The 18,894-nt window shown below is 36.7% G+C and overlaps 2 protein-coding genes across 7 annotated transcripts; one reads left to right on the top strand and one right to left on the bottom strand.

The window, feature by feature from the left end:
- Positions 1 to 5,097: 5,097 nt before the first annotated feature.
- Positions 5,098 to 10,392, bottom strand: LOC112276900 (uncharacterized). 5 transcript variants are annotated; one of them, XM_024508718.3, is made up of 8 exons: positions 10,063 to 10,392; positions 9,154 to 9,396; positions 8,829 to 8,940; positions 8,454 to 8,586; positions 8,010 to 8,113; positions 7,685 to 7,856; positions 7,119 to 7,259; positions 5,098 to 6,970 (listed from the first exon to the last, which is right to left on the bottom strand). In XM_024508718.3, exons 3-8 carry the CDS (start codon positions 8,870 to 8,872, stop codon positions 5,507 to 5,509), a joined length of 2,058 nt encoding a protein of 685 aa, XP_024364486.1. In that variant the 5' UTR covers positions 8,873 to 8,940; positions 9,154 to 9,396; positions 10,063 to 10,392; the 3' UTR covers positions 5,098 to 5,506. The 5 variants fall into 5 exon arrangements, with proteins under 5 accessions (XP_024364486.1, XP_024364495.1, XP_073388475.1 ...); XM_024508727.3 differs by having other exon boundaries at positions 9,158 to 9,396; XM_073532374.2 differs by having other exon boundaries at positions 9,158 to 9,304.
- A 316-nt stretch (positions 10,393 to 10,708) lies between these two features.
- On the top strand, positions 10,709 to 12,610 carry LOC112274098 (uncharacterized). Of its 2 annotated transcripts, none has more exons than XM_024503273.3 (3): positions 10,709 to 10,978; positions 11,275 to 11,494; positions 11,819 to 12,610. In XM_024503273.3, the coding sequence occupies exons 1-3, from the start codon at positions 10,801 to 10,803 to the stop codon at positions 11,823 to 11,825; spliced, it is 405 nt and encodes a 134-aa protein (XP_024359041.1). In that variant the 5' UTR covers positions 10,709 to 10,800; the 3' UTR covers positions 11,826 to 12,610. The 2 variants fall into 2 exon arrangements, with proteins under 2 accessions (XP_024359041.1, XP_024359033.1); XM_024503265.3 differs by having other exon boundaries at positions 10,720 to 10,978; positions 11,833 to 12,610.
- The last annotated feature ends 6,284 nt before the right edge of the window (positions 12,611 to 18,894 follow it).

Raw genomic sequence — 18,894 nt, 5'->3', positions numbered from 1 at the left:
AGTTGGAGCCGCATAAATGACAAATGGTGTGCCTTCCTTGGACAATCTTATAAACGCTCTTGCTCCAATAAATAAGGATTTTTTCTATTCGGGGTTTTCTACTAGGCTTGCTCTTGGGTGGTTTTGTGGGAAAGGTCATCTTCCGCAACTTCCAATCTATCGATGGGTTATGCTTTTTTAACCAGGAAAGATCAAGAATAACAGGATTTGATGGGATTCTAATAATATTGAAAATAATATGACTACTATGGTCCTTAAACATCACTTCTATAGGTTCTGATTCATGGATGACACTACCAGACAATAAAGGTTGTCCATCTATGACCTCAACGTGGACAGGTTTGGATTTTTGTATTAAAGGGATCTTATGACGCTTTGCAAATTCTTTGTCTAAGAAACAAGCAGATGCTCCTGAATCTAATAATGCTAAGGTTCTCAGTTTCTGAGGGCCAATAAGCAAAGGGATTGTAAAACAAAGGGCAGGTTGAGCGGAAAGAAAGGAACCTAGATGTTGTTGCGATATTTCACTGTCCAGCCGCACGGTTCCTATTGTGGCTGGGCATCCTCGTTTTCCTGAATAAATGCACCCCTAGTCTTGATAATACGTCGATTTTGCTTCTTGAGACAGTTTCCAACTTTGTGGCCTTCTTCACGGCATTACAAGCATAGACCTTCCTCCATACGTCGCTTTTTTTCTTCTAGAGTAAGGGATTTGATACATACCGCATCAATTTGTATGTTTTCTACCTCTGAATGTGAATTCATGCTGCTTGTCGACATAATTGGGATGTGGTGAACCGTATGTTGTCTTGAACGTTGGTCTTGGCGACGTTGGAATAGGTGATTATCGCACTTCACAGCTTGGCTAATAGCTTCATTGAGCGTTTACGAATCAAGAAGAGTTAACAGCAAATCTTTCACATCGTCCCTTAAATCCCAATAGAATTGACTCATCAACGCTTCTTCATCCCAATTGATGTCGCATGCTAATTCCCTGAAGTCCGATGCATAGACTGATGTAGAACACATCCCTTGTTGTAGTGACCGGATCTTTGTTGTAGCCCATCGAACCTTATCGTGTTCACCAAATGCTTTCGCAAATGCCTCCAAAAAGGTTTCAAATTTGTTTAGTATGGACGATCGTTTCTCGAACAAAGGATCAAACCATGATAGAGCTTGTCATGTAAGTAAGGTTCCAACAAGCCCAACACGTGACTCCTCCATTGGATAGCGTTCGGGCTGTAAAACTGTTATCAACCTGATTTGGTTGACGAATCTTTGAAACTTGGAACGTGTACCATCGAACTTGTCCGGAAGGCTAACTCGTGGTTCCTTATGTTGTAGAACCAGCGGTGCTTGTCGAACTTGAGGTAAAGCTGCTTCTCCAAGTGTAGAAGTTTGAGTCTGGTGCAACCTAGATTGTGCCATCCTAGATGCTCCATCATTATGAAGCCTTGCCACGACTCCTTCAAACTCTGCAGTTCTTTGCGATAACGTAGCGAGGGCATTCATAATAGCATCTAATTTGGACTCTGAACTTTCCGTCATACTAATGTCTTGGCCCCCAACCATTCTAAGAGAAGGACAGAAATGACTCTACAAGAAGACAATATTGGTTTAGAGGAGGGTACTCCGCAACCTCTAAAATGCCTTAAGAGCTTCAAGAAAAGGGGTAATCCACTCTCTCCAAGAAGAATAAGACTCCAATATTGTAACAAAAGAAGTATCAGTTTAGAGGAGGGTAATGCGCAACCTCTAAAGTGCTAGTACACTTCCAAGCAGAGGGGTAATCCACACTCTAACAAAGAAGAAACTAGCTCTGATATCTGAGATGAGTGAAATCTCGACAAACTGTCATGGACACAGAATACAGACTTGATATCTACCAAGAAGTTCAAGAGGAACTGGCAAGAACTAGATGAATCAGATGAATACAAGAACAACACCAAAGAGATGAGCTAGGACTCCAAGAGATGTGTTGTCGAGACTGAAGAACTCTTCAGCCTCGATTCCAATATATACTCCTATTTAGGAAGCTTCTCAAGCAACTTCTACCAACTAAGAAGCTTCTAGAAGGTTCCAGAGACTTGTTTCTAGAAGATTCTAGAAACTTATCTCTAGAAGGTTCTAAGGACTATGTCCCTAATATCTTCTACCAACTAAGAAGCTTTTAGAAGGTTCCAGAGACTTTCTTCTAGAAGGTTCTAGAAGCTTGTCTCTAGAAGGTTCTAGAAACTTGTCTCTAGAAGGTTCTAAGGACTATGTCTCTAACAACATGCTTATTTTTATGTAGCACAAATTATATTGAACTTCTAGTTTTCTTTACTAAGACAACTTAGCCTAGTCAACAAATCTTGTATAAAAGTAATTGTTAATTTAAGTTTTGAGTTCTTAAGTTTTGTATAATTGAGTGGCCATATATTAAAAAATTCTTATCCTTTCACTTTATGACTCTAAAATTGCACATTTTCAAAACCAATAAAAACCATATATCAAAACTTAGTTTGCTTAGTCATACAAAACTTACTAAATAATGTGCAATATTTTATGTAGATGGAGCACATTTACTAAAAACATTAATCTTTTTAATTTTTTCTATAAAATAGATGTAACTAATGGAAAGATTAAATAATAAAATATTGAATATGTAATATTAGTGGTGTTGTAATTTAATACCAATAACTTTTCTATTTGATGAATGAAATTAAAGCTACAACTCACCAAAAAAAGAATAGATATTGCATTTCAATGGTATTGGCTCTAAGAAAAAAAGAATCTTTTCAGATGAATTCTCACTCTTTATTGTTGTGTAATGTTAGTTCACAACCTGTAATTGACCTTGCAAATAGCAACTACCTTTTAAGTATGGCAACAAAAAAGTCTTGAATTGCCATTATAACATCAGTTGATATTTTTTATTTCTAAATATTTGGAGCATTAAAATAACTACAAATAGATCTCTGGAACCACAACCATCAATTAGGAGTGTAAATATTTTCCAAACACAAATGTTGAACTACTCATTCCATAATCTATTTCAAGCCAAGCTTCATTAATTAGGTTTCTATCTGAGAAGAACTTCAGATGTGGCTTTATTTATGCTTCTTAAATTCTCAATATGGATATGAGTATTTTTGAGGTTGTTTCCTTAATTGTAGTTTGTGGGTGGGAATTTCAATAGTTTTGGTATTGCGTCAATGAAGCAAATTAATAAAAACTTTGGTATAAGCATGCTTATGTATTTTTGGAGTAAGAGTAATGTTTGTTATTCGAAAGATGATGCTAGAAGTATGTTTGGTAATTGTGCAAAAAGTGTGGACATACAACAACAATTGTCCTAGAAGTTGTAAAAAATCAACCTTATATTACCATCTTTCAAATATTCTTAGATCTTAAATACTATCAAGGCTTCATGTGCCATAATGGTTACTTTCTACATTGATATGAATTGGAGTTTTATATGATACAATTTAGGCAATTCAACTCAACGGAATCATAGGATTGTAGTATAAAACTAGACATGGAAGATTGTAAGTAGCATTGACCAACTTATTTGTGCACGTCATAGTTATTAAAGAAGCCAATTTATGCAATAGACAATGGATTGGAGGAAAATTTGATCAAGTCCATGTTTGTTGTACATTAACTTTGGTGTATCTTGATTCCTAGAGAATTATTATTTCAATTGCAAATTGTTCAAAGAGTTGTATACATGTATAAGTGTTGTATGAGTGTTTCTAATTGTATGCTTAGTGGAGAGCACAAATTTTGCATTGGTGGAGACCAAGCTTCTTTGATTATATCCTTTTGATTTTGCACCTCATTCTAAAACCTAAACCCTAAAGTTCATTGACAATAGAGAATTTCATTGATAATAATGTTAGCATTAATATTGTTTGTATCTTTTTTCAATTGTGGTATTAAGATATCCCAAAAGTTTGTAAAATATTTTGAAAAGAAACCATCTTTAATTTTACTTGGCCATATATACAATTATATATATATATATATATATATATATATATATATATATTACAAAGCTACATAATTATAAGATGGTTTAGTAAAATGTATAGTTAGATGATCACATATATTGAAGCTATAGGTGCTTCAACATGACGAGTTTATTTATATTTCTATAAATGTTGTTTAGCATTGCTTTTAGAATGCCACACATATCAAAAGACATGTTTAATATTCCATAGTTCATATTTCATGTCTTATGGTTGATACCATCAAAAAAAGTTTTTTGCATCAAAAAATGACTTGCTTTACCAATTCTATGGTACTATAAAATATATAAAGAGCCTTGAAATCACTACAAAAAAAAAAATAGAGAGCACTACAAGGAGAAAAATGATATCAAAGAAGTGTATAGCTAATCAAGGAATAAAAAATTGGACTTCATCAAGCTGTAAACTAGATCATTACGACTAACTTTAAATCATGAAATGATGACGTAGGATGGATTTAAAAAGAAGGAATAATTCTAAATTACACTGCAATCCATGAACCGAAATGGAGAATTTTCGATGCTTCTGTGTTTACATACAAAATCAAGTTGTTTGTAAGGGCTACAAGGCAAATCAATTCAAACCTTTCAAGGAAAAGGTTACGATTGATTGCTGATTGGATATGATAAATGGAAAACTCAAAAATCATCGTTTATGGTTACGGCACAAAATTGAACGATTTGGATGATTGGCTAATACATGTGATTGAGCAACGAAATTGATTATATTCTTCCAACGAGCATCAACAGAATGCCACAAGGCGGCAATATATTATTCTCCCTCACGTAATCATAACCCATAAGAGGAAAAAAAACTGAAGAAAAAATAACATACAAGTGAAAATGATGGGCAGGATGCAGTGGCAGTTGAAGATTCTTGTTATTCAATCAAATAGACATGTCAGCAAATAATCACACAATCATGGTTGATACCATAAAATTAGAGGATCGTCTAAATCTGCTGAAGACTCTGAGGGCATCCATGTTCCTTCGTCACAATCTTTTGAAAATGATGACCAATTCCAGTCTGGAACAAAGTGGCGTCGCCTTCAATAGACATAAAATCCTTACTACACGAGGAAAAGGATAGGCAAATTGATCAGTGTAATAAATGAAGGGTGTATCTTCCCTCTTACAGCACACGCACAAATTCATTTAGAACATACTATCTGTTAGGAGATGCTGTCAAGCCCTAAGAACTCTACAGCACTCGTGAACTAATGGTTCTTATACACGAGCTGAAAACTAAAACAACACGGGAAGCTATAAGATACAATAATTAATTGAAGTTCATGTACATGATTTGAAGAGAAACTCAGGATCACAGACCTCCAGACCACCGTAGTTACAGAGACCAGAAGTTCATTAACGCTACTCTAAAAGCGTATGCTTAATTTCCACCTTGAACCAGCTGATATTACATTTGAACAAATGAAAGGGATACTTTCGAGGTAAGAAAATGATACATCCCATTAATGTTGACAACCTCCATAGCTACCGCCGCTTTGCCTGTTTCAGAGCCTCAAACCGTGCAACCAAATCATCCTCAGATTCAATTACCTTCGGAGATGGATCCCTGTCGAAAACTCCTCCAGTACTTGGGAAGTCCATCCCTGATTCATCATACTTTTGTGTACTTGAGAAGAGTGAAGCATGATCCTCATCATAGTCGTAGTGAGGTTTCTGAGGTAAACTTCCAAAACGAGAGGGCTGATGAGCTCTACCAACTGATCCTTCTTCGTCGAACAATGGAGAACTATCTCGGCTAAACTTTAAATTGTCTGATTTTCCAGCAGAAGGTCGATCATATGATGAGTATGTTTCTTCCCGCCTTGATGAATACTGATCCGTACCATAATTGCCATCGACGTGATCACTTGAGTCAAAAGCACTGTATCGAAGTGTAGATTTGTCCCTGTTGACATCAAATATATCATACCGATCCAAATCCTCCGCAGATTCCTGTTTAGGTTCCTCCTTGGAGATCCATTTAAGGCCCCCTCTTTTATATTTAGATGAGCTGCTACCATCGAAAATCTGCCTACGGGATCTTGGGGATTCAGTATTTTCATCTGCACTTCCATCATCATCAGCATCATCATCATAAAATACTGGCTTGCGGTTCGCATCTATTTTCTGAAAATCCAGTTTGGTTTCCCTTGATGGAAGCTTCTGCTCTGTAAATACTTCAGGTGCTTCACTGCGCTCATACGCAGCATTAAATCTCTGATTCGTTCCAGCAGCTCCCCTGCCATAAGGCACATCGTACTCTGCCGTATCGCTCTCACCATCACTATCACTATATCCTGCTGGTGCTCGCTTCGTCTCTTGGACATGTCTTCCTCGCCGGACAGGTGGTTCTACAGGAATATTTCGTTCGTCTTCTTCGTCACTGTCCAAATCTGTAACACTGTCCTCATCCTCAGCTGCAGCACGTGAGTCCTGCATTCCAGTACTGATAGGTACCTTAGAGTCGTGAATACCTTGAGTTTTGGCCAGCTCAGCTGCGGCTCGCGCTGCTGCCACTGCACGGTTGGCGGACTCGGCAGCAGCCTTTGCCGCGGAAGCAACATCCGAGTAGTCTCCTTGTCCTTCCCTAACTGTATCGACATTTCTGTCCTCTTTGGTAACGGGTCGCACACCCGAATGAATGTCCCGCTTGGGAGTATGTAACATCTGCTCAACTTTCCTACCACCAGACTCAACATTCCGCGGAGGAGACAACGATGAAGGCGGTTCATTCTTAGTTGGTGAAGAGATTTTCTTCACCGGGACGCGAAGCTGCCCTTCGTCCTCAGATGAAGATGCAGTTGAAGATAATCCAACCAAGTTTGAAGGCATCTGGGACATAGTTATGGTGGGAACTTCTGTAGAATCATCGGGTGTCGCGTTTATTCGTGAATCATCCAATTGAGGAGACAGTAGGTCGCTGGCTGCAACGAAATGATTTGGTCCATCCTGTATGTTAAACAATTCGTTTAGCTTGGGTAAGAGAAAAAGGGAAGACATTCAATCTTAACATTGAACCTACATATCGCAGCGGCCTAACCATGGATACTCATACAGATCATGGTTGAAAAAACTTGAATGAGGTTCGAGGCTTTACAAGCAAATCTTCAGGAGCCTTCAATAGTTCTTCTTCGGTAGCAGTAGGATCCCAGTCCACATCATGCTCCGCAGCGATCTCTTTCATCAACTTTAATTTCAACTCTCCAGAAGGAGCCCGTACTGAAAGTTTCTCAATTATCTGCTCATTCCAGTATAGCAAACAAACATGCAGACAAATGTGTCAGCATCCGAATGTACGAAACTGAGCGTGATCATTGAAGGGTCAATTCCGGCAAATGTAAACTCCCATACAGTCAAATTTCTGATAAATCAGACAAAAAAACCTACATACACGCACAACTAACTAACTAACTAACTATAAATATATATAAAAGTAGAATAATGAATGGTATATTGGCAATCAAGCAATCCTAAGAAATTAGTTCGTGGTGCATATAAGATCTGGTTCTGGATATACAGAGAATTCCAACCTAGTGCAAGCTATAATTCCACTCAAACTCAAGTGTGAAAATAAATCACATATCACCAGGGCAAAAGAATTCAGGATGAATTGACACCCAGAGAAAAAGGTATATTCCAGCAGTACAATAATAGAAGACCTACCCGACGATTAACACCACAGTCAGGACGCAATTCTGCTGCAGCCGCAGCAAACTCTTTTCCATATTTGGCAGCAAAAAGTTGGCGAATTTGTAGAAGCTCAGGCAAATCAGAACAGCGTGGAGAGGCAAATATCAAACTGGAGATGGCCTCCTTCAAGTCCAAAGGACAAATCCTACGTATACAGCACGCCAGCAATGTGAAAAAAAAAAAAACCAAAACTCATATTTCCTGCCAAACTCATCATCCTGATGAAAGACAGAACTACCACTACAATTAGACTTCTAAGTAGAAATGGCTGGATAGAATAGGTATTAAATTTACTTACTTCTGAGACTCTATTATGGGCAGTCGAACAACCACAAGTTCACAAAATAGTTCGAGTATGTCGTATGCCGCCAAAATGTTTTGTTCTCGAATGATGTGCTCCACCTGTTACAAAAATAAACATTAAATGTTTCAACAAATAGGACCTGGAGATCTCCAGTTGAATTACTATAAACTCGTTCAACCATCACAAAATTTGCACGTCTGTCTGCAAGATTTTTAGAAAAAAGTGTAATAAATCTGTATGAAATTACTGCCTGGTGCCGTTACTTCAAAACACGCCATTGTATAGATCGCACTACTGGTCTGCTTAATTCGTGACATGATGGTCCACGTGCTGACTTCGTAGTTAGTTTTTTACATGACTTGGTTAACACAACATTTCTTGAGCTTATTCCTTTAAAACGATGACAAGCGACAGATCGAAAAAAAAAGGAATACGTACACGAATTCTTGCACTAGGCTCTTGCCCACTAGTAAGCAGCTGAGAAATCTCTCTACGCATCTGCTTGACCTGAGCTTCTCTCTTGTTACGAAGAAGCTTGATGCGTGCCATTGCTAGCCTCAATAACGTCTTACTGCACAATTACATTCAATCAAAAAAATGAATAGTGATTAAAATCACACTAGAAAAACACTAGGATCACATGCGACGACATCGGCGGGAGGTGACTCCAATACAATCCAGATAAGCAACACCGACGTAATCTTAGCAAATAAGAAAGACTTTATGATCGAGAAATACAATGACTGACCCGTTAGCTCCAAAAGAAGTTATATACCACCCACAAATTATGTCTAAAAGGGATAGCAAACTTACCATTTCTGGGCTTTGAAACCCTTTCCAAGCATCGATTCCCACATGATGCTAGTTATGACTTACGAACTTATTCTAGAAGACAACCCTCCGCTGTCCAACAAGCTTATCCAAGCTGTAACTTGCAAAAAAAACGTAAGACCCGTTAAAACCCTAAGAGAAATGATGTTCAGTGTGGTCAGAGAGGAAGAGTTTAATTCATGCTAGAATGCTACAATAAAGAATTAACCATATTCGCGTTTAGTTACTTGGATATCAAGTTTAACACCATGACATTGACAAAATCATTGTTCAACTGCGAGTTGAAATCAGAAGATTGTAATTAGACCTACTACAAAGGCGCCGCAAACGCGAATTGGTACAGTTCGATGCTTGAATGTATAAAAGCAATCTCTTTGGATACTAATATCACATATGAACTGAGCGGATCGGAAGCTCCAACCAGCTAAGCCTTTAAGATGCTGGCCCCAAATATTCTTCTAATACATATCAACGCATTTGGGATGTGGTAAATGAAGGATGGAAATTTCATTATTAGATTTGTAGCTTGAACTGCAAATTGTAGCGCATCCTTTGCATCAACCACCAGATTCCACACTATGAGAAATGAAAGTGAGAGCGAGGGAGAGGGGCAGGTTTGGAAGACACTCTTGGTCAGGTTGATAATAAATGCATTATTGAACTGATCCCTTCTGGTGCAAAAGTTCGCGCGTACAGCAATTAACTAAACAACAGAACCCAAACCAGGTAATCCCACACAAATCGATGACCCCAGCACAATTCACAGCCCAGCACAGAGATCCGAATCAATTCCACATAAGGTATAATCCTCAAGATTTGCAATACAACAATCATAAATCATTACAGAGTATGTTATCAGAAGAGTGCTAGTCCAGCCTCCAAACATAATGAAGTGAAGAGTTATCCTAATTAGAAAAACCAAGACACTTGCACGAGATTCACACTCAAAAGCAACTGATCACTTAGATATTATCAGTCAATCAAAATTCAAACAAGAATCCAGTCCATCATACGACACAAGTGATATTTCCTGCCACTCCCGCTACACGTCACACCTCCGATCAAAACACACAAAAACAAAACACACAAAAACAAAAAACACGAAAACACCAAACCGACGCAATAATTCAAGACGTACAAAAACATTCAACGATCTCCGCAAACGAAGAAAATCGAATTATCCTAGAAATTCATCCCACACCAGGGAACCACTAACCTCAACAGCGCTCTCCTGAGCACCTATTCTTTTTCCAATCCCTTCCGCTACTCCCTTCAAAACCCGAAAAATGCACTAAAAAAACACACTAACTCATCCAGCAAATTGTTGGATGCAGCAGCTCTCAGAATACCTCAAATATCCACACGAAACCCGCGAGATCAAGTACAACCGACCACGGCGAACACAACTTCACGACGTAACCAAGCGAACAAGTGTTTATTGATCAAGAGAACAGGGAAAATCTGTCAACTAGGGTTGCCTACTCTCCTCCTCCTCCTCCCACCGCAACACATTCACTCACTCTCTCACTCTCTCCACCCCTCCTGCGCTGAAGTTTCCTCCCTCTTCCCCCTCGCGTTCCCTTCCTACTCTCCGGTTGATAGACCCTCGAATCCGCCTCCGTATACCCGCCAGTACATGTGCAGCAGGTTTGGCTGATCGAGTCCTGATTCTGAAGCCACGCGGTCAGATTCCTCCCTTTGCCACGCTGTCGGTTACGGGAGTCACCGACCGCGGCTGGCAATTCCGGGGGAACTCGGACGACGGTTCTGGATGGAACCCCCCCTCCCCCCCGCACACTGTGAGATGTAGGTCGTGAGTATATGTTATGTTATTTATTTATTTATTTACTTTTCTTTTGTATTATACGATTTGAGGTTAGTTACTAGAGTTTAACGAAGGTGGTTGTTTGAGTGGTAATTTTAGTCCTACTTTGGATTGGTTGACTTGGGGTGTATGTCAAAGGAGTTTGAAAAGAGAAACTTTATATACCATTCAAAAAGAGATGGCCTTGTTCCAAACTGCCAAGATACGGTTGCCTGGGAAGTGTTGGAAGGGCACAATGAAGCTGCAAAGACACCAGCTCGTATGGGCTGCAAACTTTCGCGGCAGATCTCTGATTCATTGCAACTGAGTATGTTTTAGGTTCAATCCTTTCTGACGAGTGCACTATTGGTGCATCTTCTACTACAATCCTTCCGCTTGCGAAGGATGTGGGTCAGGGTAGAGTAGAATAGCTTTTTAGAGCTAAAATTGTACTTTTAGGATTAGGATTAGGTCACTCGGGTTGGTTTTCTTTCCTTCAGAATGGCTGGAGCACTGTCATATAAGGACTTTGTCAAAGCAAAATTGCCGCATGTCTGGTGGAACCGACACAATCAGATGCCATACGTGACTTATCTAAAAACTACTGAAATGTGGTGGCTGTAGAACTCGAATTGGTCGCAGCTGTAACAAGTATGGAAAAACACACAAAGTTTCACCCCACAATTTTGACGGCAGGAGAAACCCTGCCTGAAGGATGCGCTTGCAGCAGGACAAGGTTTCTCCTTCATTCCACAGTGTGGGCCGTCAAGGTTGATCAGGAGGTCATCAAAAAGAAAAACAGATCATCTCCAAAAACATGCGATTGTGACCTATTTCGGAGGAGGTAAGCAGCCCTCTCATGTGTTATCCAAATGGATTGATTCAATAATGTTACAAATAGGGGCTTCGGTGGTGTTAGGTCGCGATAGTGGTCGTAGATTTTTCCAAGTTCTCGGCTTACGTACGACCACAACCCAAAAGTTCTTGATGCCAACACTCCACAAGTCAAGGTGGGGTACCTGCATTTTACAAATATGGACCCCTGGCTTCAACTCTAGACGCCTTAGAGGTCTCTAAGTCCCAATTTAGATCACATTGCGAAGCATTTCCGAAGAATTCATGAAGGTAACAACTCAGATGACTCTCTCTGTTACAAACAAATCAACAGGGTATGACTTGCAGATTTCGGTGGATTACTGTAAGCTGCCCATTTGGTGTCCATTTTTTCTTAGTACTACGCATCTCATCAAGGACTGCAGAGGCATCCGCTCAACAAAAGGGTCACCAGAGGAAGTTGAAGGAGCAACATCCAAAGACGATTGTGAATTTCCAAACATAAATATGGTTCCCGTGCTCACATCGCCCTCATTATATGCTCCGCATGTTAGTCTCCCCTCTCCTCCATTGTTAGATGGGTACAACCCGATTATCATGGTAGATTCTTTGGGATTGTCATCAACCTGCCTCAAAAGCAAGTCAAGACCTTCCAACCAAGGTACTGATAGATATGGCAACCATTACTCTAATGGCGAATTGCGACTTATGCCAAAGTACAAATGGAATGGCTGGAAGAAGGTCTATCGACGTTAGAAAGCTACACGAGGAGGGCCCTCTATGAGCCAAGAACAAGACTGATTTCCTTGATCACCAACCAACAATGCAAGTGGGGCATGGAAGGCAACGGAGACAAAATGAGGCGCAAGTGATCTATAGCTCCCATCCCCTGACAGGCCAGGATATAAGTCATTATCCCGTCATATAGGCAGTATAGAGGACATGTCAATTGCCTTCTCCTCGAACCTTCATATTAATACAAGTAGGCAATTCACTCCACGGTCTGGAGCCTCTACACTGCAAACACTGGCTAGAGCTGTAGATGGCATTTCAAAACAACTATATTTCCAATTCTATCATTGATTTAATGATATGAATATCCTCGAGACTACTAGGGGCTTCCTCATCCCGCAATCGTGTCGCCTTACAGATCACTACTTGCTTCAACGACAGGACATCACCGCTCTCTCCAGACAATAATGGGACGCGATCCTACAAGGTTATAGAACCCCGCAAAGAAGCTTTGTTGCGAGCCTGAGAATAACCTAGCTCTTCCCTCCCTCAACCTAGATATAATTGTCACAACTATTACACAATCTCTAGAGTCTGAATGATCCAACAAAGGTCGAGTTAGTCCACAACTACTACTGATCGGTGATCTGCAATGTGGATTTTCTACGTTTTCAAGAGCATAGGCTCAAAGGAGATAGGTCATTCGCTCTCAAAGAGACTATTTGGCCCAAAGCCTCCTTTGGTAGAAAAGCTTCTACGGGTTACAGACACAACTGTAACGAAGTAGGTGCTAGAAAAAGGGACGTTTGTACCTGGGTTGCACCTCAAATCCAGCATCTGCTGGTTGACTCATGATACTTCTGATGTGGCGAAGTTGTTTGAGTACGTTCGAGCAATATGCCAAGAGGTGACATTGCGGTGCTTAATCTTTATGCCTCCTCCCTCTCATTGGAACGCATCACAATGTGAGAAAATTAACCTCCGCTCTTTTCCTAGACTACTGGTGGATTGTGAGCAAAGATTGGAACTTTGTGGTGCGTCAGTATGACAAATTATCCTTGTGTGGGCAGTTGATCTCGGAAGAAGAAAAAAGTACATTTTCTAGAGTTTACAGAGGTCTTATAAATTAAGAATAGATTTCCTACTTCTAACTAGTTTAAGCTTTTATAGAATACTTCTAACTAGATTAAGATTTTATAGAATAATTGCCACCAAGACTAAGAGTGCATTCTTGTCCAGCTTGGTAAGATCTATGTATTCAACTTAGTTAGGAGTAGAAAAGGTTGGGTGAAGAAATATATCATATGGGGGAACTAAGCCCAAGCAGATTACCTCTTAATGAGCTGCTCAGTCTAATTAGTTGTCCAACAAAAATGCATCTCATCCTTTAAGATGAATTTGGCATTCCTTTAAGACACTAAAGTTTGGAGTAGGATAATCAAAGGCTAGAGTTTTTTTAGTAAGATTTGCAAAGTTGAAAAGTATTACTAGGGATATTGGATTCAAAAATCTCAAAATGTCTACCACAAAGAAACCTGCTAGCAATTGCAGTCGATAGAAGCCTTGATCGATTTTCATTCTAATCCTATGAACCCAATTTTTCAAGTTAGATTGGAGGCTATGATAGACAATCTTTAGGACCTTGAATACCATAAAGGTGAAGGCTAGAAAGTTCATAGTAGGGTGAAGTGCAAGATGTTTGAGGATGCTAGTACAAAGGAGTTTTTTTAAAGCCACAAAACAACAATCATGTACTTCAACCATTACTTCTCTTGTAAATGAGTCGGGAAAAATTCATTTGGACCAAGCATCCATTAAGACTATCTGCTCTAAATTCTATTTGAGTTTCTATATTATAGCTCTTTTAAAAAGTACAGTAGCAGCCTCCCCTGTCAATGTGCTAGACAACATAATCGATTATTTATCTAAGACCATGAAAGTTGATCTTCAAGCCTTGATTTTGATAAGGAAGCTTAATTGTGAAGTGCAAGATATGACATTTGGAAAAGCCCCAAGTCTAGATAATATAATTATAGAATTCTATAGGATTTCTATTATGAAATAATGGAATAGGCTACCCATTGAAAGCAACCTATTATTTTTCTCAAGCTCAATTTTTCTAAGGCCTATGATATGGTAGACTAGAGCTTCTTTTTCTAATTAATATTGAAATTCGACCTCTTTGGTGAATTTATATCTATGACAAAATTACTATTTATAAATACTTTTGTAAGAATAAAAGTTAATGAGTCTCAATCACCTTCATTTTGTATTGAAAGAGAGATGCATCAAGGGTGCTTTCTACATCTATATTTCTTCATTATAGTAGTAGAAGTCTTGAATTACATAGTAAAAGAAGGCATTGACTTTGGAAGAGTACTAAGAATAATTCTTTCCATTGAAGACAAGAAAAAAATTATAGCTAAATTTGTTGATGATACTTCATTCACCTTGAAAAGAGAAGAAGATTCAATAAGAGAACTTTTTCAAATACTAAACTTTTTTTGTATGAGTTCTAGCCTAATACTTGGTTGATAAAAGTCTTGTAGTTATTAGTAAGATGGAAATCCTAGGTAAGATTGGACAAACTCCCTAAATGTCTTTTGGTTAGATGATGGAGGAATGAGTAAGCTCTTAGGCACTCTTTTTGAGCTTAACATATCATCTTTGGTTATTGATGACTTTTTAGAATTTTAAATTGATAAGAAATTTAACTATTGAAATACACCTACGGTAAATTTTATGGGATGGATAATCATTGTTAAGAAAATCCTCTTCTCTTCTATGTTTTTATTTGCTGCTATTTGAGGTGGTTCTAAGGGAGAAATATCTAAAACACATTTATAAGTCTAAAACTATATGTAATCTAGCACTATCCATCAAGTAAGATCAAAGGTATCTTGGTTATAATGTTGCCAGCTCAAAGAACATAGAAGTATTAACATGACTAATTCAATTGATTCATTGGTTGTTCTTATGATTAAATGGATCTTGAAAGCATGTGAGCCAATATGTCAAATCTTTACATGATCGTGAGATTTAGATTTAGTAGTTTCCAACCATATTCAAGAAGCCATTAGAGCCTAAGCTTAGAATTCTTTATCCTACCACAATGTTAAGCATAACACAAATCTGAGGGGTAGTCTCCAACTTGCTCCATATAGTGCAAAATGGTGAAAAACCTACAACTAATACAACTAAGGCAAGCAAAAGATGTGGTATTTAAATTCCTCTGATAGTCTTCATGGCCCTCAGTAAAAAGGGTTGAGTTTTCAAAGATTCACTCTTCTTAACTTCACAAGGTTGGCCTTTGATGTATTTAAGATGTATTAAGAAAAGGTCACTTCTTCTCCACATAAGAGGTAATGGATATATTTGAACCTAAGCAAACAAAATTAAGAGCATAGAATGCAACGGTCATTGAATTCACCCAATAGTGGGATACTCTAATCTTTGCCCCCTTCATCTTGACTATAAGAAAAAAATATGTCAAATATTATTGTACCTTAAATGATCCTATACTCAGTGAGGTTTGACATGTCAAGGAAGCCTCATTGCTAATAGTATATGGCAATCTCTTTCATGGTATTAAGATCTTTTTTTGAAGCAAATTTTAAGGAAATTGAAGCAATTTAGCCTCTTATGGGTCCAAATTTGCTCTATGGTGTTGTAATCAATTTAATTGGAGCAAAATGATGTGATATTTAATAAAATTAAGTGGCATCCTACAAAGCTAATTCAACACATATTGCTAAGAATACTTATTTATAATAGAGTTAAATGGGTTATTTTTTGTTATGTGCAAAAAAATCAGCTCCTCTATAGTTTCAAAACTTCTACAATATTTCATGCAATATTGGTATTGCTATGGTATCTTTTCCACAATGATAGGTAGCTAGCTTCGATGGATTCTATTGGACCTTAGTACTAGTTTTGTTTACAATCCCTCATAATGCGTTATTCACATTTGTGTACATCCCATCCAATGTTTTCCAATGGGATTCAATACTAGTTCAAGTAAAAGTAATTTTTACTTAGTCCTTATGGTGTCTTAGAAAGTCAATCCAATTTCTACTTAGGCCGCTTACTGTTCAGCTGGGTGTATTTTTACTAATCTTAAGGCATTGAAATTTCTCCATGTTTGTTAAAAAATAAATAAATAAATAAATAAATAAAAGACTTTAAACAAGCCCAAAGAAAGAAAAGTGATGGTTACGGCATCTGAAGTGGGGGAGTTAATAATATAAGAAAACACACCACTTCTTTATGAATCTTCTTGTTATTGCTATTTAAGTTCCCTTTTGACCGATGGTTGAGATGTATGACCCAATGATGCTACTTCTTTAGAGTTACTCTTTGAATCAATACTCAACAATGTTATCATTTTAGAAAATCAAAATATTCATATATATATATATATATATATATATATTAGTTTTAAGTAATAATATAAAATTTAAATTTAAAAAATAATAAATAAAATAATTATATACCAAATTCTATTACTCAAATTATTTACAGATTCAACAAATGCATTCATGTGATTTTTTTAAAAAATAACATATTATAATTGTAAAACAAATAAGACTAAGATATGTGTAAGTCACTAAATTATTACATAATGTTGTAAATGTGTTTTAAATACATTATACATATTGTCAAAAAATTATAGAATATAGCATTTTTTTTTTAAATTATAGTATTTTTTTTCTTTTTTTCTTATCTAAAAAGTTATTATAAATAAATATATAATTTTTTTATAAATATATAATTTTAAAATATTAAAATATGTTATTTAGTACTTTTTTCTTTCATTGCTTTTTTTTCTTTGGTATTTTAAATATTTTAGTAGAGAATAAATCATTCAAATATATGTTGATTTAAAGGTATTAATTCATTAACAAGATTTATTAATTGCAATGAATACAGAATAAAAGAAAATACATTAAAATAAAATTTAAAATTTAAATAGTTTTTTTAGACTAGATGATAGATCTAAAGCTAAATTCATTTTCAAATTGCTTTTCTGAAATCTCAATTGCAAAAGCATTACTCGAAATATAAATAATTTATAATTATAATTTTTTCTTTTTTATTTTAAAATTTTAATTTTATAATTTATTCAGAAAAAATAATTAACTTTTACATGTAAGATGTGACTTCTAAATATTTTTATATTTTTTCTTTTTTCTTTTTCTTTTTTTATGAATGTATTTTCAATATTATTAATATTTTCTAATATATCTTTTTAATTTTAATGTGTAAAAATCTTTTTTCAAAAAATACACCAAATAGACCAAGATATATTTGTGAAGGAAAGGAAATGCACTTAGAGAAAGTCTAGAAGTTTTTTGAGAGACTAAGATGTAGAAGTTGTGCAAAGTCCCTTTGAGTTGGAATCTCTTCAAGTCTTACTGATGTGAATTTAAAATTAGATAAAAAAAAGTCTTTATCTCATCTAAAAAAATAACATAGTGCAAACACCATCTTAGAAAGTTGTAAAAGAAAATTTCTAAGAAAATAAGTATTCTTTCTAAGAAGAAAAGTTAAGAATCCAAAGTATCAATGAGGATATTGATTCTTGAAAGTGAAAGAAGATGTAAGGGTTGAAAAAATCAACCTTTATTCTACTTCACTGCCTTGGAGAAAAAAAAAAACCAAAGTTTGAGTATAGGCGCATTTGAAGCCTATAGGCACGCTATGGTATAATGGTAATAGAAAAGATTGAGATGGCCATTCCTCATTCCAAATTTCAACTGCACATAGATATGGTCCAAGATGGAGCAAATCTAAAAAACTTGTGGAGTTGATCTTAGATGCTCCAAAGCACGCCAAGTCCAACCTCCAAGGTCCCAAGTATTGAAAAATCAAGATTTTGTCTTTGATTCATAAGTTCGTAAAGATCCAAGTAAAAGCAAGGTGATTAGATTTGAATGAGTTGGAGTTTGATTAAGAAGCTCAATGCAAAGGTCAACTCCCTTAGAGATAACAATGATGAATTTTGTAGTAACACAAGATTGTAGCACTATTCTAAATTGCGGTGTGACCCTTAAGAGTTGTTGGAGCCACATAGACTCTAACTTCAAATGTGAACATGGGGGCTGAAAGGAATTTATTTGAATTGGAATTTTAAGTTAAGATAATGACTTTTATTTATGTTTTTAAGGAAAAAAAATAGGTGACAAGTGAAGACAATTACTAGTAATGTCATAATTATTTTATTTTAAATTTTTCTAAATTATGTTTACTGATTGAATTTAAAAAGAAAGAACTACACCTTCTGATTTTTCATATAATTGTATGCCTATATATACCAATTCATTTCTCAAGTGAACCACCACTTAAATATATTGAAACTTTGGTGAAGAAAATACAAGTTTTTACTACATCCATCTATACTCATTCTCATTGAAGTAAAATACATTGTTTCATTATCAATATCTTCCAATCCATGTGCAACAAACGTTCAAAAATTCATACATCAATTCCTACAAACTCATTCCATCAAATTACACTCAGTTTTCATATTCATCGTTAAACTTCTCAAATTGGAAAAATGACGGGTACCCATCCCACTACAACATCAGCTATGAACTTCAGCATCCCTTTTGGCGCTAAACATCAAAGGAATGACTTTGAAAAAGGCTTCTTTTGAAGCGTTGTCTTCACCCTTTCTAA

The sequence above is a fragment of the Physcomitrium patens genome, chromosome 2 (assembly GCF_059467195.1).
Source record: "Physcomitrium patens ecotype Gransden chromosome 2, ASM5946719v1, whole genome shotgun sequence".
NCBI lineage: Eukaryota > Viridiplantae > Streptophyta > Bryopsida > Funariales > Funariaceae > Physcomitrium > Physcomitrium patens.
The sequence above is the reverse complement of the archived record's forward strand: the minus strand, read 5'-3'. Positions and strand labels throughout refer to the sequence as shown.

What these genes read in the sequence shown, in the direction of transcription:
- LOC112276900 (XM_024508718.3), bottom strand. Translation starts at nt 8,872, where the DNA reads ATGTGGGAATCGATGCTTGGAAAGGGTTTCAAAGCCCAGAAATG. An exon ending in GGTTTCAAAGCCCAGAAATG is followed by an intron (nt 8,587 to 8,828) that starts GTAAGTTTGCTA and finishes GTAATTGTGCAG; the next exon opens with TAAGACGTTATTGAGGCTAG. An exon ending in AGGCTCCTGAAGATTTGCTT is followed by an intron (nt 6,971 to 7,118) that starts GTAAAGCCTCGA and finishes TTTAACATACAG; the next exon opens with GATGGACCAAATCATTTCGT.
- LOC112274098 (XM_024503265.3), top strand. Translation starts at nt 10,801, where the DNA reads ATGTCAAAGGAGTTTGAAAAGAGAAACTTTATATACCATTCAAAAAGA. An exon ending in CTCTGATTCATTGCAACTGA is followed by an intron (nt 10,979 to 11,274) that starts GTATGTTTTAGG and finishes TGGTGGCTGTAG; the next exon opens with AACTCGAATTGGTCGCAGCT. An exon ending in TGTGACCTATTTCGGAGGAG is followed by an intron (nt 11,495 to 11,832) that starts GTAAGCAGCCCT and finishes TATGACTTGCAG; the next exon opens with ATTTCGGTGGATTACTGTAA.